The sequence below is a fragment of the Hylobates moloch genome, unplaced genomic scaffold (genome assembly GCF_009828535.3).
Source record: "Hylobates moloch isolate HMO894 unplaced genomic scaffold, HMol_V3 SCAFFOLD_86, whole genome shotgun sequence".
Lineage (NCBI taxonomy): Eukaryota > Metazoa > Chordata > Mammalia > Primates > Hylobatidae > Hylobates > Hylobates moloch.
Window position 1 is genome coordinate 59733 of NW_026652361.1, and position 23551 is coordinate 83283.

The window sequence follows — 23551 nt, forward strand, 5'->3', positions numbered from 1 at the left end:
AAAAAAAAAAAAAAAAAAAAAAAGAATTAAACACACCCATGAAACCAGCACCCAGACCAAATGACAGAACATTACCAGCAGCTCAGAAGCCCCCTCATTTCTCTTGTAGGAAATTGATACTGAGTTCACTGATTAATTTTGCCTGGTTTGTGCTTTATATAAGTTGTATTATACAGCATTTTTTGAGAAAATTTCTTTCATCAATTGTATTTTCATCCATAATGTTGCATGTAGTGGTATGTCATTCATTCTTTAGTCTGATGTCAATGGGAATTTGAGTAGTTTCCAGCTTAGGACTATTATAATAGTGCAGCTATGATCATTCTTGTTTTTTTTTCTTTTCCTTCCTTCCTTCCTTCCTTCCTTCCTTCCTTCCTTCCTTCCCTCCTTCCTTCCTTCCTTCCCTCCTCTCTCTCTTTCTCTCTTTCTTTCTTTCTTAATAGGGTCTCACTCTGTTCCCCAGGTTGGAGTGCAGTGATACAATCTCGGCTCACTGCAGTCTCTGACTCCCAGGCTCAAGCCATCCTCCTACCTCAGCCTCCTGAGTAGCTGAGACTACAGGCACGCACCACTACACCCAGCTAATTTTGTATTTTTAGTGGAGATGGGGTTTCGCCATATTGCCCAGGCTGGACTCAAGCAATCTGCCTGCCTCAGCCTCCCAAAATGTTGGGATTACAGGCGTGAGCCACCACACCCAGCTTGATCATTTTTGTCCATATTTTTTATGAACATTTCTGCTAGGTCTATGCCTAGGAATGGAATTGCCAGGTCATATTTATTTCTATATCTGTCAATCTGTATATATATTAAATACCAGGAGCTCTAATTTAACACAACAGGGGTTCACTCTGCCCTTCCCTTTTTATTTGTAGTTCTTTCTTTGACAGTGAGAAGCCTACCTTCCACTAAATACAATATATTTACTTAATTGCTTAATACCAGAATACCCATAAAATAGTTTCAGAGTTGGTAACCTATATTCCCTAGCTCTGTCTGCTGAGAGGGCCTAGACGCAGTGACACCCCAGTAACAATGAGGACATCCAACAACCAGATCTTAGTTTCTTAGTTTCTAAATATCATTCCCTCAAAAAAGGAAGCAGAGTTTTTTGGAGAAATGATTAAGTACAGGGCGGGGTCAGTGAAATTATAAAATAATCCTAGAACTTCTTATGTCAGAAAGAAAGTGCTCAAAATACAATAAGGGCATTTCAAATAAACACAGCGGGTGACTTGAAGACCCTCGCAGTGGCTGTACCTGGGACAACTGGAGCAATGAAACGAAAGATGTTGGTCGTGAATTATCACTGGTAAATATCCATGAGTCTATACTGAAATAATTGCACAAGTAATTGGGAGACAAGGGACAGCTCTTCCTTACCACTGAATTACAATTACACAGTGGTAATGATTATTGCAGACAAGAATCACCAATGAATGCCAAAATTGCTGGGTGAAAGTATAATAATAAACAAGATATTTGCATAGTCTCCAAGATATCTCCTCATAAGATACTCATTAAGTTCAAAAGGAAAAATAGGATTTTGCAATGGAGAAATCTTTGCCACATCATCTCTCACTTTGAGAGATGGGATGCTGCAATATTCCATGTGCCTCCTGATATAATGCATGGGGAAGGGTATAACCTCACTTCAGTGGTGTTCTCACCAAAAACACATAAACTCATTCTCATTTTGAGAAAGCATTATACAAACTCAAGTTGGAGGACATTCTACAAAATAATTGGCCAGTACTCGTCAAGAGTGTCAAGTTTATGAAAAACAAAAATAACTAGCCTGGACGCTTCAAAGCTGTCAAAATTATGAGAGGAGGAGAAAGACTGAGGAGCTGTTCTGAATGGAAGAGACACGGCAACGGAATGCCACTTGCAGTCCATGATTGCATTCTGGAGCAGAAAAAGGACATCAGTGGGGCTACTGGCAACACTGAATAAGGCCTGTAGATTCACAGACAATATTGCATTAATGTTCATTTCCTGACTTTGATAATTCTGTAGCTATGTAAGATGTTAATATTTGGGGAGGGTGGTGAAGGTTGTACAAGAATTTGCTGTACTCCTTTTGTAAGCTCAAAATTATTTCCAAGGAAAAAGACTTAAAGAGAAAGAGGGAATTGGATGGGGGACTGTGTCATTCTTCAGCCAAAAACCCTGTTGGCACCTCTGCCTACAGCATGAAGGGTTACTCTTTTGAGAGTGGCATTTGAGGCCCTCTATAATCTGACTGAAACTTCCCCCAGATTTACTGCCCACTCTCCTGTCACTCACCCACCTTTGTTAATCTCCATGGCATGCAGGATGCACTGCTTAGAAAACTCCTACTCATGTTCAAAGACCCCTTCTGAGGCCTTTACTTTACACCTCCTTCAGGAAGCAGAGTTAGCTGCCAGCTCCTCCTTGGTCACCAGTCATCTCTCCTGGAAACCTTGATCCTCCTCCAGGGCCACTGCAGGCCTAGCTGGCATTACTCACAACCCTTTCTGCCCTCAGGAGACTTATAACCTACAAGTACATACAGTAAAGAAAACACAGTGACAGGCCCAGGAAAGCAGGTTAGAGGCAGGTGAGCAGAGAATTTGCATTCTGCTGTGACCATAGATGTTATTATTACTCCCTCTTTGTTGATGAGGCTCAGGGAGAGGAGGTGAACCGCCTGAGGCTACACCACCAATAAGGACAAAGTCACGATTTGAACTCAATTCCTCTGCCTCTTTTACTAAGAGATACTAACTCAGAAATGCTCTGAACAGTCAGCCAAGCAATGTCTTCAGACAGTTTATATTTTACTTCAACTCTCACCTCAAGGAGCCAAAATAAGATCATCTCCCTAGAGAGCATTGCAGAGAAAATTCTCAAAGAGCTTGAGGGAAATGCCAACCCACTACCCACCAAGCCTACAGGGAATTCAGGAATCACAGCTTGATGGATTCTCAGGAAATATCCATGGATTTCACAATGAACTGAATTGACACTTAGCAATGTGAATCTGCTGCAAAAACATCTCAAAACTGAGTAAGTGGATACCAGGCACTATGGGTGGCTGAGTTCTTTTGCTGGACCCTCCATTTAGGCCAGTTTCCTCATCTTCTAAATGTGGATTTATCACTTCAAAAGACACTGGTTGGAAAACTGCTATTGCTAAGCTCTGGGATAATCACAGAACCCATCACATAGGGTAGCAGCCAAGATTAACTGAAAAATAGACTATCTAGCTGTGGAATACTACTCAGCCATAAAAAGGAATAAAATAATGACATTCGCAGCAGCCTGGATGGAGGTGGAGACCATTATTCTAAGTGAAGTAACCCAGGAATGAAACACCAAAAATCATATGTTCTCACTTGTAAGTGGGAGCTAAGCTATGAGGACACAATGCATAAGAATGATCTAATGGACTTGGGGACTGGGGGAAGAGAGTGTGGGAGGGAGTGAGGGATAGAAGACTGCACATTGAATACAGTGTACACTGCTCAGGTGACAGGTGCACTAAAATCTCAGAAATTGCCAGTAAATAACTTATCCGTGTTGGCCAGGCACAGTGGCTCATGCCTGTAATCCCAGCACTTTGGTGGCATGCGGTCTCTGCTCACTGCCAGCTCTGACTCCTGGGTTCACGCCATTCTCCTGCCTCAGCCTCCAGAGTAGCTGGGACTACAGGCGCCTGTCACCACGCCCGGCTAATTTTTTGTATTTTTTCTTTTTAGTAGAGACGGGGTTTCACTGTGTTAGCCAGGATGGTCTCGATCTCCTGACCTCATGATCCACCCGCCTCGGCCTCACAAAGTACTGGGATTACAGATGTGAGCCACCGCACTCAGCCTACTGTACCTTTTCTATATACATTTAAAAGTAACTGAAAGAGTACATACAATTGGAATGTTTGTAACACAAATAAATGATAAATGCTTGAGGTGATAGATACCCCATTTACCTTGATATAATTATTACACATTGTATGCCTGCATCAAAACATCTCATGTGCCCCATAAATATATATCTACTATGTACCCATAAAAATTAAAAATATTTTACTCAGAATAAAATAATTCTATAACAAAATTTAAAAAACCAGACTATGTAGTACTTCACACAGGGTTGGACATGAATTCAAAATGATGAATGTTGGCTGTTAGGACTACAACTATTGGTATTATAACTGTTAATATTATTATTATTATTATTGAGATGGAGTCTGGCTCTATACCCAGACTGGAGTGCAGTGGCATGAACTCGGCTCACTGCAACCTCTGCCTCCCATGTTCAAGCGATTCTCCTGCCTCAGTCTTCCTGTAGCTGGGATTACAGGTGCACACCACCACATCCAGCTAATTTTTTTAGAATATTTTTGGTAGAGATGGGGTTTCACCATGTTGACCAGGCTGGTCTCGAGCTCCTGACCTGGAGTGATCCACCCACCTCAGCCTCCCAAAGTGCGAGGATTATAAGATGAGCCACTGTGCCCGGCCAATATCATTATTATTATTATTATTTTGAGACAGTCTTGCTCTGTCATACAGGCTGGAGTGCAGTGGTGCAATCTCAGCTCACTGCAACCTCCGCTTCCCAGGTTTAAGCAATTCTCATGCCTCAGCCTCCCGAGTAGCTGGGATTACAGGCATGTGCCACCACACCTGGCTAATTTTTGTATTTTCTTTCTTTCTTTCTTTCTTTCTTTCTTTCTTTCTTTCTTTCTTTCTTTCTTTCTTTCTTTCTTTCTTCTTTCTTTCTTTCTTTCTAGTAGAGACAGGGTTTCACCGTGTTGGCCAGGCGAGTCGCAAACTCCTGATTTCAGGTGATCCGCCCACCTCTCCTCCTGAAGTGCTGGAATTATAGGCGTGAGCCACCATGCCCGGCCATAACTGTTACTATTAAACCTCTACCCTCATTCGACACTTGGCTTCTCCCTGTACCAAGCAGAGCTTCCTGTCTTCCTACATCTTCACCTACCTGGGAGGATTCAGGGCCACATGTAAGAAAGGGGGCAGATTAAAGGGGGTATGCTTATTGCAGCACAATTCATAATTCCCAAGGTACAGAACCACCTTAAGTGTCCATTGACCAATGAGTGGATAAAGAAAATGTGGTATATATACACCATGGACTACTACTCAGCCATGAAAAGGAACAAAATAATGCCTTTTTTTTTTTTTGAGATGAAATCTTGCTCTGTTGCCCAGGCTGGAGTGCAGTGGCGCGATCTCGGCTCACTGCATGCTCCGCCTCCTGGGTTCACGCCATTCTCCTGCCTCAGCCTCCCAAGTAGCGGGGACTACAGACGCCTGCAACCATGCCCGGCTAATTTTTTTTTGTATTTTTAGTAGAGACGGGGTTTCACCGTGTTAGCCAGGACCGTCTCGATCTCCTGACCTCATGATCTGCCTGCCTCGGCCTCCCAAAGTGCTGGGATTACAGGCATGAGGCACCGCATCAGGCCGAAATAATGTCTTTTGAAGCAACTTGGATGGAGTTGGAGACCATTATTTTAAGTGAAGTAACTCAGGAATGGAAAACCAAATACCATATGTTCTCACTTATAAGTGAGAGATAAGCTATGAGGACAAAGAGACATACAGAGTGATATAATGGACTCTGGAAACTCAGAAGGGGGAGGAAGGGTGGGGAGTGTGGGATAAAATACTACATATTGGGTGCAATGAACACTACTTAGGTGGTGCATGCACTAAAATCTCAGAATTCACCATTATACAATTCATTCATGTAACCAAATATAACTTGTAACCCCAAAGCTACTGAAATTTTATAAAATTAATAGCAATTTAAAAAGAAGCAGTTCTCTTTCTGCCTCCACTGCTGCCATGGTGCCTGTGAAAAAGCTTGTGGCGAAGAGGGGCATAAAAGAGAAGCAGGTTCTGAAGTTCAGTCTTGAGTGCACCCACCCCGTAGAATATGGAATCACGGACGATGCCAATTTTGAGCAGTTTCTGCAAGAGAGGATCAAAGTGAACTGAAAAGCTGGGAAACTGGGCGGAGGGGTGGTGACCATCGAAAAGAGCCAGAGAAAGATCACCGTGACATCTGAGGTGACTTTTTCCAAAAGGTATTTGAAATATCACACCCAAAAAATATTTGAAGAAGAATAATCTACGTGATTGGTTTGCGTAGCTGCTAACAGCAAAGAGTTATGAATTATGTTACTGCCAAATTAACCAAGACGAGGAAGAGGAGGAAGACGAGGATTAAATTTCATTTATGTGGAATATTTTGTATGAGTTCTTGAATAAAACTTGGGAACAAAAAAAGAAAGAAAGAAAGAAAGAAAAAGAAACAAAAAAACTTATTATTTTTTTCTTTTTTTGAGATGGGTCTCACTCTGTCACCCAGGCTGGCATGCAGTAATGTAATCATAGTTTACTGCAGCCTTGATTTCCCGAGCTCCTGCCATCCTTCCACGTCAGCCTCCTGAGTAGCTGGGACTACAAGTGTGTGCCGCCACACCTGGCTAATTTTTAAATTTTTTTGCAGAGACAGGGTATGGCTATGTTGTCCAGGCTGGTCTTGAACTCCTGAATTCAAGCCATCCTCCCACCTCAGCCTCCTAAAAGTGCTAGGATTACAGGAGTAAGCCACTACATCCAACTTCAAAAACACAAATCTCAACCCATCGAGTCGCCCCCTCCTTTTCCTTCCCCCAAGAGAGACATCCACATTCACACTTCACTGGCTCACTTTCTCTGGCTATAACTTCTGTGCCTTGGGTGAGTAGCCCCTCTTCATCTGTGCAGAGTGGGCTAGGCTTGCCCAGCGCTCACTGAGCGCTCTCGCGGCGTGGGTCCTCTTGGTACCTCTGGAAATCCTTTCTTGTGCCAAAGGAAGAAGACAAGGAGGCTTTGTACAGCTCAGGCCCTCCCAGCCACTGAGGCTCTTTTAATTGGGCTGTCCTCTCACCCCATCTCTCTCCCCAGAGAGATGACCAGCCCCCTATTTCCTGTTTCCTTTGGCCCTTTGCCTTTGGGTATGGATTGGGAGAGCAAGCCCCTGCCAGATTTCCCACCACTTGTGCCCCGGCCCAGCCAGGCTGGGAAGACCTGAGCACATCCTGTAGCATTGCCTGCGGAGGCAGTACAGGCGCCTGGGAGGCAAATCCCCAAATCCCTAACCAGTCTCTGTGTGCTCTGGGCCACCTCCTAACTTCTCCAAGCCTCACATTCTGTATGCTCCCATGACCCTGGCAGGCACCGTTACAATCTGCGTGGACTGTGAGGCTAACTGCCAGGGTCATGGGAGCATTAAGTGAAAGAGAAACGTCTGCACATTAGGGCACTTCATTCATGAAGGTGGTTATGAGCGCTCTCCTCTAACTGCACAGGGCTTGCCACTCTGCGCCCCCCATATCCCATTCGTCCCTTTCTCACCTCCACTCTTCTCCAGATTCTCTATTTAGTGCTTTCCTGGGACTTGAGAGTCAAGAGGCCTGATCATGCAGAGGACCATGAATTTTGGAATCAGATCTACCTAGCTTCCAAACTGGGATCTGCCACCCTCTAGCCTTGAATCAGATATATTTAATAGATCTTATTTTTTTAATGGGGATAAAGATATCTACTTGATAGGTTTACTGATGCAAGGATTAAATAGGATAATGCATATACAGCCTTAGCACAATACCAGGTTCAGAAAGTTTAGCAAATAATAGAATAATAATAAATAATAAGAGGTATTATTAGATCCAGCTGGCTACCCACCTTGCTTTGAGGCCTGGCATATGGTTGGCATATTTCTCTAGTTCCTGCCACTAATGCCAGTCTCCCCTATCTTAATTTCACTGGTCACTTTCGAGAACAATAGAAGGAGGAGGTTTGTTAACTGGGTCCACTGGCTCCATACTGTCATTTTGCCCAGGAGTTTCCCTTTACATGTTTGGGCTGGTTTCTGTTGGTATGCAGAAATAAATTGATTTCCAAACACTTATCTTAATTTTTTTTTTTTTTTTTTTTTTTTTTTTTGAGGCAAAGTCTCACTCTGTCGCCCAGGCTGGAGTGCCGTGGCACAATCTCGGCTCACTGAAACCTCCACCCCCTGGGTTCAAGCAATTCTCCTGCCTGAGCCTCCCTAGTAGCTGGGATTATAGGCGTGTGCTACCACGCCCGGCTAATTTTTGTATTTCTTTTTTTTTTTTTTTGAGACGGAGTCTCGCTCTGTTGCCCAGGCTGGAGTGCAGTGGCACGATCTCAGCTCACTAATTTTTAGTGGAGACAAGGTTTCTCCATGTTGGCCAGGCTGGTCTTGAACTCCTGACCTCAAGTGATCCACCTGCCTCTGCCTCCCAAAGTGCTGGGATTACAGGCATGAGCCACCGCGCCCAGCCAAACACTTGTTGATAGTGGCATCTTTTTTTATTTTTTAAATTTTTAATTTAATTTTAAATTTTTTAATTATTTATTCTTTAGAACAGTGTCTCACTCTGTCACCCAGGATGGGGTGCAGTGGTGTGATTATAGCTCACTGCAGCCTCAAACTACTAGGCTTAAGCAATCTTCCTGCTTCAGCCTCCCCAGTAATAGTTGCGTGCCACAACACCCGGCTAATGAGTGGTTTTTCTTTTTAAATTTTTAGTAGCGACGGGATCACGCTGTGTTCCCAAGGTTGGTTTCAAACTCCTGGGCTCAAGTGATCCTCCCACCTTGGCCTCCCAAAGTGCTGGGATTATAGGCATGAGCCACCATGCCTGGCCAATAATGGCATCTTTACCTCATTCCTGATTTAATAAAGAATACATTTCTCCTTTCTCTGGTATGTACATATGAACTATTTAAGATAAAAGTAGTTGGCCGGGCATGGTGGCTCATTCCTATAATCCCAGCACTTTGGGAAGTTGAGGCGGGAGGATCACTTGAGCCCAGGTGTTCGAGACCAGCCTGGGCAACACAGCAAGACCCCTCATCTCTATTTTTATTATTTTTTAATTAGAAAAATTATAAATATAAAAATTAAAAAGTAGTTATCTTGTTAAGGAAATGTCCCATTATTTCCTTTATTTTTATCCTAAGTTTGTTGTTATTACTGTTTTTAAGTTAGGGAGGCCTGTTTAATTTCATCAAATACTGTTTCAGTATTTATTGAAATTATATGTCTATTTTGCATTTTTGTTTCCTTGACCGCGACAGACATGATGTAGAGAGATTTTCCCAGAACTCTCCTCAGAAATGAGTAGCTAGCAAACTACTTCATGTTCAAAGTAGTGGTAAAAGGATGGACTAGGCAATAAAGAACATTAGGACATTTAGATATCCATTTAGGGAAAAATTTAAGTTTGATTCCTTCCTTGCAACCACATAAAAATTCCAGATGGATTAGACATTAGACCTTGAGAAAACCTTAAAACTATTTGAAGGAAACATAGAAAAATATCTTTACAGCCTTGATTCGAGGAATCATAAGCAAGTTGTAAACTCTATAAGCCATAAAAGAAAATATTGAGAGATTTGGCTACCTAATATTTAAAACTTCTGAATGATGAAAGACACCACCAAGAAACTTAAATATAATGGAAGGCTGGAAGAAGACATTGCCAACATATATAACAGGCATTGCATTAACAATCAGAGTATATAAAGGAAAGGGAGGAAAATAGAAAAAAGTAATCGAAGAGGCAAATAAAGCTTAACCTCACTCATAATAAGTAGCATGTAAATAACAATAACAACAAGGTAACATTTTCCATCATCAAGCTGTCAAAATTTTAAATAATAAATATCCAGTGTTGGAGAATGTAGGTGACTGCTAGGTTTACACTTCAGGTGTCTCCAATCCAGAAGGTTTTTTTGTTTGTTTTTTTGTTTTGTTTTGTTTTTGAGACAGAATCTCACTCTGTCACCCAGGCTGGAGTGCAGTGGCGCGATCTCGGCTCACTGCAAGCTCCGCCTCCCGGGTTCACGCCATTCTCCTGCCTCAGCCTCTCCGAGTAGCTGGGACTACAGGCGCCGGCCACCACTCCCGGCTAATTTTTTTTATTTTTAGTAGAGACGGGGTTTCACCGTGTTAGCCAGGATGGTCTCAATTTCCTGACCTCATGATCCACCCGCCTCGGCCTCCCAAAGTGTAGGATTACAGGCGTGAGCCACCGCGCTCAGCCCAGAAGTATTTTATGTAAATGGCGCCCCCTGCAGCCCAATTCCTACCTAGACTAACATATACTGGGGTGCACCTTGGAACAGCTGGAAGACCCCTGTCCCTCCCGTGGGCTTAGTGACAATTTGGGGAACAGTTTTTGGCCTATCAGGCAAAATGTGAAAGGCCCTTTGATGCAATGATTCCTCTTCCAGCCTTTCAGAAATACAGGAATATGTACTATGTACATAAAGATACATGCAAAGGAATGTTTATTAAAGCTTATTTTATATTGGAAAGAAAAAGGAAGCAATCTACATGTCTATCAATAGGGGACTGTTTGGATAAATAATGCTGCTTGCATCCGTTCATGGGATATTTTAACTCTTAAAAGGAATGAAGTGGATTTATCTGTACTCACACAGATGGATCTCCAAGATTATTTTATTTTATTTTATTTTGTTTTATTTTAAGATGGAGTCTTGCTTGTTGTCCAGGCTGGAGTGCAGTGGTGCAATCTTGGCTCACTGCCTCTTCTGCTTCCTGGGTTCTGATTCTCCTGCCTCAGCCTCCTGAGTAGCTGGGACTACAGGCGCCCAACACCACGCCCTGCTATTTTTTTGTATTTTTACCAGAGACGGAGTTTCACCATGTTGGCCAGGTTGGTCTCAAACTCCTGACCTCAGGTGATCCACCCACCTGGGCCTACCAAAGTGTTGGGATTACAGGCGTGAGCCACTGCACCCAGCCAAGATTTAATGTTATGACTGAGATAAACATGAATGAAAGCAAATCTTCAAAATATCTATGACTTGATCTCATGTATATACATTTGTGTCTGAATATACATTAGATAGATGGGGAATGCATAGACGTGGAACAGGCAGAGCCTACCAAATTGAGGGGACTGGACCTGAATCGTTGGACAGAGGGAATTCGTAACAGAAAAGACTTTCATGTTTTACTCTGTATACTTAATTACTTTACGCTCTACCACAACAATAATGTATATGTTTTTTGTGTGTTTTTTTCTTAATCTTAAATTCAAAATATAAGGTAGCCCACTGGCTTTAAGCTACAAGAATCCTTATGGGTTTGGCAGTTCTTTGACAACTTTTTTCCCACCTGGCTAAACTATCAAGGAATGTCCTACCACCAAGCGTGAGAAATTTTTGGCATTCCTGAAATAAATTCTTCTTCTGAGCCAGCTCATGTGGGCATCATAATCTCCTTGAAGGCTTTTAAAAGATTTAGATCTGAGTCTGTCTCATTCTCGGGCTCAGAACCAGAATTTCTCGGTCTGAGGCTGTTATCTTGCTCTGGAGGAGAGAGTGAGAACTGGATCACTGGTTAGCTTGGTGACTGTTTTGGACAATTGCATAGCCACAGCCAGGAACACAGAAGGCAGAGAGGCAGCCTTGATCTGCAAGGGCTCCAGGTAACCCCAACGGGGACCCTTGATGGACAAAGGCATTCTCCCAGGCTTGGTGATGAAAGTGTTCCACTTACAGCCAGACAAGGCACTTAGGGCTCTGCAGCAGAGAAGTTAGAGCGGCAGCTTTTTTGCTTTGTGTTTTCACTAAAACTTAATTTGTTGTTGCACTTGTTGGATGGGCATGTGCCATAGGGGAAGTTTCCACTACTGTGCTCTAAACTTTGGGCTGCTTGTACCATCTTACTTGTCCCCTCATTAATAATGAATTAAATAAAATCTTTAGTATATGCTGATTTCATATCTTTGCGAGAGTTACGATTTTACCTTTTTTTTTTTTTTTTTGAAAAGTACCTTTTTCACATTGCTATCACTCCCTTACCAGAGCACTGAGTTTCTGGGTCTCCCTCTTAGGGGCAGACACTGTTCCATGTAATTAGAATTAATTTCTTGTTCGTAGGTAGACAGAGAAAAGCTTCCACACTCCCAGGAGACAGGGGTTCAGATCCTGTGCCATGGCTGAGAGTGATGCCGAGGAAGACGCTTCTCTCCGAGTCTTAGTCTGCCCGCCTGTGAAACCGGCTCATAACAAACCCCTGACCCCACGCTCGGTCGCCTTGAGCCCAAGACCTCACCTAATCCCCTCCTCGCCCCGCCTTCCCTCCCGGGCCCCCAGGAGGTGCGGGGACTCGGGGGCGGCCCCTTCCTCCGGAGGCGCCCAGGTGGCACGTCGGTGCCTCAGCTCCCGGGGTCTCTGGGCTCCGCGCTGCCCACAGGGTGCCGAGGGGCCTCTGGAGGGGGCGGGTTCTCTCGAGCCAGAAAGTCCGGAGCCGCCCAGGAATTTTGGCTCGAACTGAGTGCATTTCCTCTTGGGCTGGCCGGGTGCGATCCGGGAAGGGCGGCTGCGGGCAGACGCGGCGCTGCGCTCGGCCGGGCGGCACCATGCGGCCCCTGCTCTGCGCGCTGACCGGACTGGCCCTGTTCCGCGCCGCGGGCTCTTTGGCCGGTGAGTGGGGCGCAGGGCGCGGCAGGGGACCTGGATCCGGGGAGACCCGAAGATGGCGAGGAAGGAATGAGCAAGAGAGAGACGGAGAGAGAGCTGGACACAGCAGCGAGATGGAGAGAAAGGCAGATGCAGGGAGGGAGGAATGGAGAGAAAGATTGAGAGGAAACAGACTCAGAAAAAGGCAGAGAAGTAGAGCAACGGAGAGATAAAGGAGATAGGGAAGAATACACAGTGAAAAGGAAGAAGGAGAGGCTGAGACAGAAAGAGGCTTCCCCTGAACAGATATGAACTAAGATAGAAAGAAAAAGGAGTTTGAGAGACAGAAGAAGGAAAGAGAAAGAGTGATTAAAATGGCAACGGGTGGAGGGAGAGAGGATATTGAAGAAAAGAGAAAGATTTGAGAGAGACCAAAAAGGAGAGAGAGGGAAGCTCGATGCCCAGAGTAGAGCTGGCAAGAGAGAAGGAGCCAGGATCTGGAGTGGGAGGTCACAGCTGCTGGGTGGGGCAGCCCTGGAGGCCAGCTCCATCTCAAAGGGCCTGTGGAGGCTCAGGCCTGGCTTTATAGGACATTGCATAAGAAGCCACACTGCAAAGGGTGAGTGACCCAGGCTAGCCCAGCACAGCCTTAAGGAACCAGGCAGGCGAGCCCAGGAGAAAGGCCACCGATTCACCTGCCAGGTGGCCTCAGGTGGATCCGCAGTCGGTGAAGAAGTCAGCCTCCTGGTTTCCAGGGAGCTTCTCTGGGGAACTGAGCTGTGTTGGGTGGAGATGGGGGACTGGGTGGAGGTGGAGAGCTGTGCGGAAGGGAGAGGCTATCTGTGTACTCCATTAGCTGGGTTCCTTGCCTTTCACTGTCCCCCTTCTTCCCCTCACCTACCCCTCAGGCGGGCGGATCACGAGGTCAGATCAAGACCAGCCTGGCTAACACGGTGAAACCCTGTCTCTGTTAAAAATACAAAAAATTAGCCGGGCGTGGTGGCACATGCCTGTAGTCCCACCTACTCAAGAGGCTGAGGTAGGAGAATCAATTGAACCTGGGAGGCGGAGGTTGCAGTGAGCCGAGATCAAGCCGCCGCAATCCAGCCTGGGTGACAGAGCAAGACTCCGTCTCAAAAAAAAAAAAAGAAGAAGAAGAAAAGGAGGAAAGTATCCATGTATGAGTGTAATTTCACACTGATTTCATATATTTTTGTGCATAATCTTTCAGATTTTAGATGATATATCTTAACTTTTGATTATGAAAACTTTTGGATACAAAAAAATACAAAATAATAGTATGTGAAAGAATCATATAATGTACTTATCAACCCTGCTTCAACAAGTATCAGTTCATGGGCAGTTTTATCTCATCTGTAGTCTCCACCCTCTCTCCCCTCCCTGGATTATTTTAAAGGAAATCCAGGCATTGTATATTTTCTTTTTTTTTTTTTTTTTTTTTTTTGAGACAGGATTTCATTCTGTCACCCATGCTAGAATGCAGTGGCACAATCTCAGCTAACTGCAACCTCCGTCTCCCCGGTTCAACTGATTCTCCTGCCTCAGCCTCCTGAGTAGCTGGGACTACAGGCACACACCACCACACCTGACTAATTTTGGTATTTTTAGTAGAGATGGGGTTTCACCATGTTGGCCAGGCTGGTCTCGAACTCCTGGGCTCAAGTGATCCACTTGTCTTGGCCTCCCAAAGTGCTGGGATTACAGGTGTGAGCCACAACGCCTGGCCTGGCATCATGTATTTTCATCTATAAATATTTCTTTGTGTACCTCTAAGAGATAAGCACTCTTTTAATAAACATAACTGCAATGCTATGATCATACTCCAAAAACCGTATGTGATTGAATATCATTAAATATTCAATCACTGTTCAAATGTCCTTGATTGATTCTGTCATATCTTTTTGCAATTCATTTGTTTGATCCAAGTAAGGTTACATACACTGCATTTGGTCAAATGTTTGTTAGATCTCTTTAAATATGTAAGTCTTCTCTCCCCTTTTTTTACTTAATTTTTTGTTGTTGTTGAAGAAACTTTGTCCTGTAAAGTTTTCCACATTTAGATTTTGCTAATTGCATCCCTTTTATGTCATTTAAATACCTCCACTTCTTATATTTTCTATAAACCAAGAGCTAACCTTGGTTTCTTTCTTTTTTTCTTTCTTTCTTTATTATTTTTTTTTGAGATGGAGTCTCACTCTGTCTCCCAGGCTGGAGTGCAGTGGCGCAATCTCGGCTCACTGCAAGCTCCGCCTCCCAGGTTCATGCCATTCTCCTGCCTCAGCCTCCCGAGTAGCTGGGACTACAGACGCCTGCAACCATGCCCGGCTAATTTTTTTTGTATTTTTAGTAGAGACGGGGCTTCACTGTGTTAGCCAGGATGGTCTCGATCTCCTGACCTTGTGATCCACCCGCCTCAGCCTCCCAAGTAGCTGGGATTACAGGTGTGCACCACCACGCCCGGCTAATTTTTGCATTTTTTAGTAGAGACGGGGGCTGCGGGGGGGGTTTCACCATGTTGGCCAGGCTGGTCTCGAACTCCTGACATCAAGTGATCAGCCTGCCTCAGCCTCCCAAAGTGCTGGGATTACAGGCATGAGCCACTGCGCTGGGCCCGAGTCTTGGTTTCTTTTAGCAGCTCTCGGAGAAACCTTTATCCCTGATGGCTTTTTAGACCATGAACCACCACGCCTGGCCCATATTTTGGAGTTTTTTTATAAAATCACTTGAAGAATAGTTTTCTTCTGCTTTCATAAATAATCAAAACCCGTGGATGGTTTTGAATGAATCATACATTTTAATACAAATATTGGATGTGGTAAATTTATTATTCTATTATATTGAATGTGGTCAAATATAATTAACCCCCAAGTGGCCAGGGTTGCTTTTCAAAGCAGAGTGTGACTTTGACAATTCAGAAGATACAGCAGCACCTTTCAGAGACGCCACTGAGAAAACATTTCTCATCACCCAGCATGCAGAAATCATCTGCATTGTGGCACTTCTTACTGTTTGGGTCCAGATACAAAAGGTCTCCCCGTAAGGCCTGTAAGTAGAAGCAGCGGTACTTCCGCCTCAGAGGATGGGACCCAGGGGCCACGTCTCTTTAAATGGGGCAGCCAGCCCAGCCCAGCCCTCCCCTGGGGCCTCCGGGCTCCACAGCAGCGTGTTCTCACCAGCACAGAATGATGCCTCGCCCATGGCCACCATCCAGGGTGCACATCAGGCCCCTAGCAGGAGCCGGGCCAGAGAAAACAACGCAGCATCCAAGGAGGTCCATCTCCCAACTGGCAGGGCCTGGGAGAGCGGGAGGAAAGGAAGGAAGGGAGCCCTGCGGAGCCACAGCCTTGGCTGCTCAGGGTTAATCATCGTAATCCCTCAGCCTTTTCCACTCCCCTTGTCTGAGCCACCGACAGCCCTGTGGTGCATGTGTGTGTCTACTATTTTCTATTTATTTATTTATTTATTACAAGACACAGTCTTTCACTGTCACCCTGGCTGCAGTGCAGTGGTGCAATCGTAGCTGACTGTAGTCTCAAACTCCTGGGCTCAAGCGATTCTCCCGCCTCAGCTTCCAAATACCTGGGACTACAAGTATATGCCACCAATCCTGGCTAATTTTTTTTTAAATTTTTATTTATTTATTTATTTACTTATTTTTGTAGAGACAGAGTCTCACTATGTTGCCCAGAGTGACCTCAAACTTCGGGCTTCAAGAGATCCTCCTGCCTCAGCCTCCTAAAGCTCTGGGATTACAGGTGTGAACCACTGAGCCCAGCTCTTCTAGCTAATTCTTGAGGCCTCTCTGCAGCCTCCAAAAGACAGAAGAATTAAGGATGTGCTACACGGGGGAGTCAGGGCCTCAGGCCTATCCTACCCCGTTTTATGGAGGAGGCAGCAGAGGCTCAGGGAGGAGAAGAAACTTTCTCACAATCCCATAATCATTAGTGGCTGAACCAGGCTGAGAACAGGGGTCCCGGCATATTTTCTACCATGATGCGTTCGAGTCAGCACTGTGGTGAGGACGCTGGTGTGGAGGGAGCAGGCAGTACAATGTCAGGCCCTGCTCCAAGCTTGCTCTCTCAGATGCGCTCCGTGGAGGCCCCAATGAGCTCATGGACAGTTGCTCCAGGGTGCACAGAGGACAGTTTTGTCCAGATGTGAAGGATTAGTGCTGAGCCATGTGGGGAGCGACCTCAGCCTGGCCTTTTCCCTGGAGGGGTTTTGGAGCCAAGTTAGACCTCATCACAGACACATAGAGAACAGGGTGTTTTAGGCCAGTGGCGAGGAGCAGGCTCTGGTTGCTCCTGACTTCCAAAGCAGCCAGACTTCCATCTGGCTGGCAGGGTCACACTGCATCCCCCTAGCCTGAGCCTGGGGGAAGTGTGTGAAGGGAGAGTGGCTAGAGTCTGGGAGAGGGCAGGTGAGCCTCGGAAAAGGCTTAGCCAAAGTCCTCTGGACAGAGCCAGCAGGGGGGTGTGTGTATCCACAGACTCATGACAACAGGCCCTCCCCTAGGACGGCCACTCTGTGGGTGAGAACAGAGGCCCCCTCAGAGCTTTTCCTCTCCAAGCTGAGCAGCCCAGTTTCAGCTGAGACAATTGAGTTAAAATTTGGAGTCCCAAACCGAGTGCGGTGGTTCACGCCTATAATCCCAGCACTTTGGGAGGCCGAGACAGGCGGATCACTTAAGTCCAGGGGTTTGAGCTTAGCCTGGGCAACATAGTGAAACCCCATCTCTATAAAAAATACAAAACGTAGCCAGGCATGGTAGTCTGTGCCTGTAGTCCCAGCTACTCTGGAGGCTGAGGTGGCAGAATTGCTTGAACCCGGGAAGAAGAGGTTGCAGTGAGCCATGATCGTGCCACTGTACTTCAGCCTGGGTGACAGAGTGAGACTCTGTCTAAAAAAAAAAAAAAGAGAGAAGTCCCTTCCCATAGCCTCCTCTAGGCCTGCTCCTGCCTCTCAAGAGCCTTCTCAGGATGTGGGGCCAGGATCGAGCACAACCCCCAGGGGCCTCTCTCTCTCTCTGAATATTTTACATGGATGCCTGCAGCCCACAATGGCTGCTGCTTTCTGCTGACAACCTCATCAGACAGCCAGCTTTTGTTATGGAACATTTCAAACCGTGCACACAACAGTAGACAGAATCGCTGAATGCACCCCCATGTGCTCATCACCCAGCTTCAACAATCAGCAACTCTCAGTCCATCCTGTTTGCTCTAAACATCTACGCATGCCTCTTCACCATCCCCACCGAGGCCTGGATTATTTATTTTGGAAGTAAATCCAAGACAGCACAGCCTTTCATCTGTAAATATTTCAGTATAGGTCTTTAAAAGACTCGCCTTAAAAAAATAACCAAAGGGCCATTATAATGTCCTCCTCCCTCCCCAGATTCAGCAATGACACCATTATCTTTTGAAGAGTCTTTTCTGAGTTCAGAGGAGGGAAATAATGAAAAGGATAATTTGGAAAACAGATTGTTCTCCACAAAAGATGCTCAGAGTGGAAGGACATTTTGTCTCTAGTCTTGTTCTCATCCCTGAGTGGAAGAGCTGAGAGCTAGATAGAGTTGGAATCAGAAAATCACAGGGCAGGGGGCCCCCACCTTGCTGAGATGAGGCCAGGGGGTCAGGGTGCCTGAGGTCCAGGCATTTTGCAGATGGTGTGACCTTGGGGAAATCACTCAGCCTCTCAGAGTTACACATCCGTCATCAGCTCTGTCCTACCTCAAGACCTGCCCCACTTCTAGACAACTGCAGATGGCCCCTTGGCCAATCCATCCAATACCAAGGCTTTACAGCTACAAGCATTGCACGTAGAGAGATCAAGTTCCATAACTCCCCCTATTGAGCTTTAGATGCCCACATCCATGGCCACCGCCTTAATATTGTCACTATCTGAAGCTGCTCTACCTCTAAAAGCTAAAATTGCAATATTCTTTTTTTTTTTTTGAGATGGAGTCTGGCTCTGTCGCCCAGGCTGGAGTGCAGTGGCGTGATCTCCACTCACTGCAAGCCCCACCTCCCGGGTTCACGCCATTCTTCTGCCTCAGCCTCCTGAGTAGCTGGGACTACAGGCACCTGCCACCATGCCCGGCTAATTTTTTTTGTATTTTTAGTAGAGACGGGGTTTCACCCTGTTAGCCAGGATGGTCTCGATCTCCTGACCTCATGATCTGCCCGCCTCGGCCTCCCAAAATGCTGGGATTACAGGTGTGAGCCACCATGCCTGGCTAAAATTGCAATATTCTTTACCTCTTGTTCCTCCTGTGATTCCTAAGACCTCCAGTCCTCTTCAGCCCCCATTTCTCCCAATTTATTGGCCTTCTTCTTGGCCTCATGAGTCCTCTGCTTATGAGTAGTGACTTTGGACACATCCTTTCACCCTTCTGTGCATCAGTTTTCCTACATGTAGTTGTTGGAGAGGTTAAGTTAGCACCCTACTGGTGCATGGTAAGCACTCATCACATGCCAGCTGTTACTAACAGGTTCCCAGTGTCAACGCTGCTACTGAAATATCTCCTCTCATTTTCTTCCTCACTATTCCTACAGCTCCTGCCTCTGCTCATCACTTCTCCTTCACCCCTCTTACCGTGATTGCTGCAGTAACCTCCTGCCTTCAAAAGCATCTCCCTCCAATCTATTCCCTATATTTTAAAAATTCATGTTTGACTCTGTGACTTTTCTGTTAAAATAACCCCCCTTGGCCTGGCTTGGTGGCTTACACCAAGTAATCCCAGCACTTTGGAAGACTGAGGCGGGCAGATCACCTGAGGTCAGGAGTTTGAGACCAGCCTGACCAACATGGTGAAACCCTGTCTCTACTAAAAATACAAAAATTAGCAGGGCGTGATGGCAGGTACTTGTAATCCCAGCTACTCAGGAGGCTGAGGCAGGAGAATAGCTTGAACCCAGGAGGCGGAGGCTGGAGTGAGCCGAGATCGCGCCATTGCCTGGGCGACAGAGCGAGACTCCATCTCAAAACAAACAAACACACACACAAAAAACAAGCATCAGAACTGGTTTATTAAAGCCCCTGGGTTAAAGCTCTGCCCCCTTGGCTTCATTTCCAGGACTTCCCTCTCCAGTCTCTCTCTCCTGCCCACCCTGTATCTCCAGCCACTGCAGGCTCCCTGCGGGGTTTGCACAGTGAGCCCTGCTCTTTCAGACCTCTCCATCCTTGCAGGCGCCATTCTCCCTGGCTGAAGCCCATCCTCCCTTCCTCCCTGGGCTTCACCTCCTTGAGGAAGTTCATCTGGGTCTGTAGGTGACTGTGGCTGTAGAGACTGGTGGGATTGAGATGGCTGACACTAGCACACTGACCCCCACCTGGGCCTTCCTCTGCTTGCTCCTGAGTTTGCTTTGAGGACTGATCTCATTTGAACTCAGTGTTTACAGGAGTCTCTGGCATTATGGAAAACTAAGGGTCCCACAGTGACAAGACTTGTTTTCCCACAGCTGCAGAACCCTTCAGCCCTCCGCGAGGAGACTCAGCTCAGAGCACAGTGTGTGACAGGCACATGGCTGTGCAACGCCGTCTAGATGTCATGGAGGAGGTAACGTGGTTTGGAAGGACATGCGAGTTCAGGACCACCTTCTAGGATGGTGTTTTTATGGGCGGATGCAAGCTTGCTTTGGAATGTGAGGACATCCGGGCTGATCCTGCCCTGTGGTCACCTCGTCCAACATCACCCTCCCATCTAGGCTGCCGGGCTGCCCAGCCCCCAGTGGACCCTGCCTCCCCTAAGGCCTTGCTTACCCCCACCCGGATATTTCAACATCATTACTGGATGGGAAGGTGGAAATTCAGTCACTGTTTTGTTATATAGCCACAATTCCTAACTTGTGTGGGGAAAAGTTTACATCTTTATTGTCACAAGCCTTTAACTGAAATTGAGCATTCTCATTCATTATAAAACAGCAAGCCGTGGTATTAACAGTACTATAACTTTGTCATCAATAGAAATCCAGATAATTTCATCTTCTTCTAGTTATGAATATCTCAACATATAATTTTTATCCTTCCTTATGTCAAAATTTCAGTTGTTATTAGGCCTGATGTTAAATCATGTGATTTAGTGAGTTAATAAATACATTTTTTTTTGAGGCAGGTTCTCTCTCTGTCTACCAGGCTGGAGTGCCGTGGTGCAGAGGCGAGGTTTTGCTATGCTGCCCAGGCTGGTCTCGAACTCCTGAGCTCAAGCCATCCGCCCACCTCGGCCTCCCAAGGTGCTGGGATTACAGGCATGAGCCACTGTGCCCTGCCAATACATATATTACATCAAAAAATTAAATTTTTTTTGACAGAGTCTTGCTCTGTCACCCAGGCTGGAGCGCATGGTACAATCTTGGCTCACTGCAACCTCTGCCTCCCAGGTTCCAGTGATCCTCGTGCCTCAACCTTCTGAGTAGCTGGGACTACAGGCATGCACCACCATGCCCAGCTAATTTTTTGTACTTACCATGCCCGGCTAATTTTTTGTACTTTTGGTAGAGATGGGGTTTCACCATGTTGGCCAGGCTGGTCTCAAACTTCTGACCTCAAGTGATCTCGCCTCAACCTCCCAAAGTGCTGGGATTACAGGCATGAGCCACCATGCTGGGCCAAAAAGTTTAATTTTAAATACCTGATTTTTTTTTTTTTTTTTTTGAGGCAGAGTCTCACTCTGTCACCCAGGCTGGAGTGCAATGGTATGATCTCGGCTCACTGCAACCTCCACCTCCTGGTTCAAGTGATTCTCTTGCCTCAGCCTCCCGAGTAGGTGAGACTACAGACACACACCACCACGCCCGGCTTCTTTTTGTATTTTTAGTAGAGACAGGGTTTCGCCATGTTGGCTAGGCTGATCTCGAACTCCTGATCTCCGGTGATCTGCCCCCACTTGGCCTCCCAAAGTGCTGGGATTATAGGCGTGAGCCACCACGCCCGGCCTAATACTTGAATAATATTTTAATGCAATTGGTGCCCTTAGTAATTCTATATGTTTTATTTTTTGCATTTAAGGCATTATTCTGAGAAGAGGTCTGTAGGCTTCACCACACTGCCAATGGGGTCCATGGCATACACAGGGAAAAACCATTAAGAACTCAGTAAATGGCTGGGCGCGGTGGCTCAAGCCTGTAATCCCAGCACTTTGGGAGGCTGAGGCGGGCGGATCACGAGGTCAGGAGATCGAGACCATCCTGGCTAACACGGTGAAACCCCGTCTCTACTAAAAATACAAAAAATTAGCCGGGCGTGGTGGTGGCGCCTGTAGTCCCAGCTACTCGGGAGGCTGAGGCAGGAGAATGTCGTGAACCCGGGAGGCGGGGCTTGCTAGTGAGCCGAGATCGCGCCACTGCACTCTAGCCTGGGGTACAGAGCAAGACTCTGTCTCAAAAAAAAAAAAAAAAAAAAGAACTCAGTAAATTTCAGAATCCCAAACCTGTCATTTGGCAGAGACACCACCAGGGGGCGGAACAACAAAAGGAATGTGAGCTCCAGGCTGCAAAGTCCAAAAGGGAGAAATTATTCTACAGGCGCTTCATCCAAATATGTGACTAAGTGCCAAAAAAGGAGCCTTAGAGAGCGAGCCCCCTAGGATATTGTCATCTGGGGAAACAGGCAGGTAGGAGCAGAGCCTGAGTGAGGAAAACCCAGGTCCCGCAGCGCCCAGTCCTTTCCCACTGCACCGCACTGGACCGCCAGCTGCTCTCTTAGGACCTGGCTGATGAAGCAGAACGTGGAGCCACTTCTGTCCTCGACTTTACCCCACTACTCACTCTAGATGGTAGAGAAGACCGTGGATCACCTGGGGACAGAGGTGAAAGGCCTGCTGGGCCTGCTGGAGGAGCTGGCCTGGAACCTGCCCCAGGGACCCTTCAGCCCCGCTCCCGACCTTCTCGGAGAAGGTGAGCAGTGCAGGTGGCAGAGGACAGCCTCTGGGCTGCTGTCATCTGGGGCTGGGCAGGCGAGACAGGGACGGCTGCTCCACCGCACAGGTGTAGCCTGGCTGGCAGGGAGGGCCCCAGCGTTCCCTGGGGACGGAAGCGGGAGGGCATCATCCGTGCTCCCCGCACCCCGCCCCCCGCTTGCCACACCCCGGTCGCTGCCGCCCAGTGTCGAATGAGGTTCTGGAAGAGCCGGCCCTAGATGCCATCTCAGCACAACCCCTGCGCGGAGAAACTGCCTCCTTCATTGGCCTTCTCACGACTGGAGCTCCTCAGCTCCTTTAATTTCCCCCTGAGGAGCCACTCCTGTTCCACCCCAAAACCCTCGCAGGGAAGACGGGCACCCCCACTGATCAGGCAGGGATGGGGTTGCACTCTGCTCTCTCCTTCATCCTTGTGTCCCGCGCCCAGTAGTTCCTGGGGGCCCCGGGAGGGAAGGGAAGGAACTGATGGGCACCATGGGGGCAGGTACCCTGCAGCACCCCCAGCTTGCTCACTGGAGGCCTCTGCTTTCTTTCAGATGGCTTCTGAGCCCTGGAGCTGGAGCCCAGCAGCTGGAGGTAGCGCACCTGCCAGGCAGCACCCACAGAACCAGCCCTGTCCTCTCGCCTTCCTTCCTTCCTTAGCTTCATGTGAAATAAAAGCTATTCTTTTGGTCTCCTCTGTGTCTGCTGACAGAGTAACCCCTTTACTACAGCCTCCTCTCACTCCACTTCCATGCCTGGAGGAGGCCTGCAACCCCCTCCAGGCTCAGACCTGGGGACACCCCCACTCCTGTCATTTATAGGGGCGGATGGAGCAGGGGTTGATTCACACAGATGGGGGCCCTTTGAGTGGCCTTGCTTCTCAAAATGTGGCCATAGGTGAGAAGCAAGGGGATCAGGGTCTCAGGACCCACCCAGACTGTTTAATCCAAATCTGCATTGCAATGAGACCCCCAGGGAATTTATGTGTCCATTAAAGTGGTTTGTTGTTGTTTTTAAAAAAATTTCCTATGAAGTGAAATTCAATGTAAAATTCATCATTTTAACCATTTTAAATTGTACAAGGCTGGGGGCGGTGGCTTACACCTATAATCCTAGCCCTTTGGGAGGC

General features: G+C 46.7%; 1 protein-coding gene and 1 pseudogene across 2 annotated transcripts; both read left to right on the plus strand.

Annotated features, from left to right (window-relative positions):
* The first annotated feature begins 5837 nt into the window (after positions 1-5837).
* On the plus strand, positions 5838-6222 carry LOC116463924 (large ribosomal subunit protein eL22-like; annotated as a pseudogene).
* A 6051-nt stretch (positions 6223-12273) lies between these two features.
* On the plus strand, positions 12274-23442 carry LOC116463925 (placenta-specific protein 9). 2 transcript variants are annotated; one of them, XM_032147239.2, is made up of 4 exons: positions 12277-12527; positions 19985-20082; positions 22294-22417; positions 22977-23114. In XM_032147239.2, the coding sequence occupies exons 1-4, from the start codon at positions 12464-12466 to the stop codon at positions 22985-22987; spliced, it is 297 nt and encodes a 98-aa protein (XP_032003130.1). In that variant the 5' UTR covers positions 12277-12463; the 3' UTR covers positions 22988-23114. The 2 variants fall into 2 exon arrangements, with proteins under 2 accessions (XP_032003129.1, XP_032003130.1); XM_032147238.2 differs by lacking the exon at positions 22294-22417 and having other exon boundaries at positions 12274-12527; positions 22977-23442.
* Positions 23443-23551: the final 109 nt, after the last annotated feature.

Excerpts from the sequence above, each read along its gene's own strand:
- LOC116463925 (XM_032147238.2), top strand. The coding sequence starts at position 12,464 with ATGCGGCCCCTGCTCTGCGCGCTGACCGGACTGGCCCTGTTCCGCGCC. Across the intron at positions 12,528-19,984 it reads CGCCGCGGGCTCTTTGGCCG|CTGCAGAACCCTTCAGCCCT; the intron begins GTGAGTGGGGCG and ends GTTTTCCCACAG. Across the intron at positions 20,083-22,976 it reads GTCTAGATGTCATGGAGGAG|ATGGCTTCTGAGCCCTGGAG; the intron begins GTAACGTGGTTT and ends GCTTTCTTTCAG.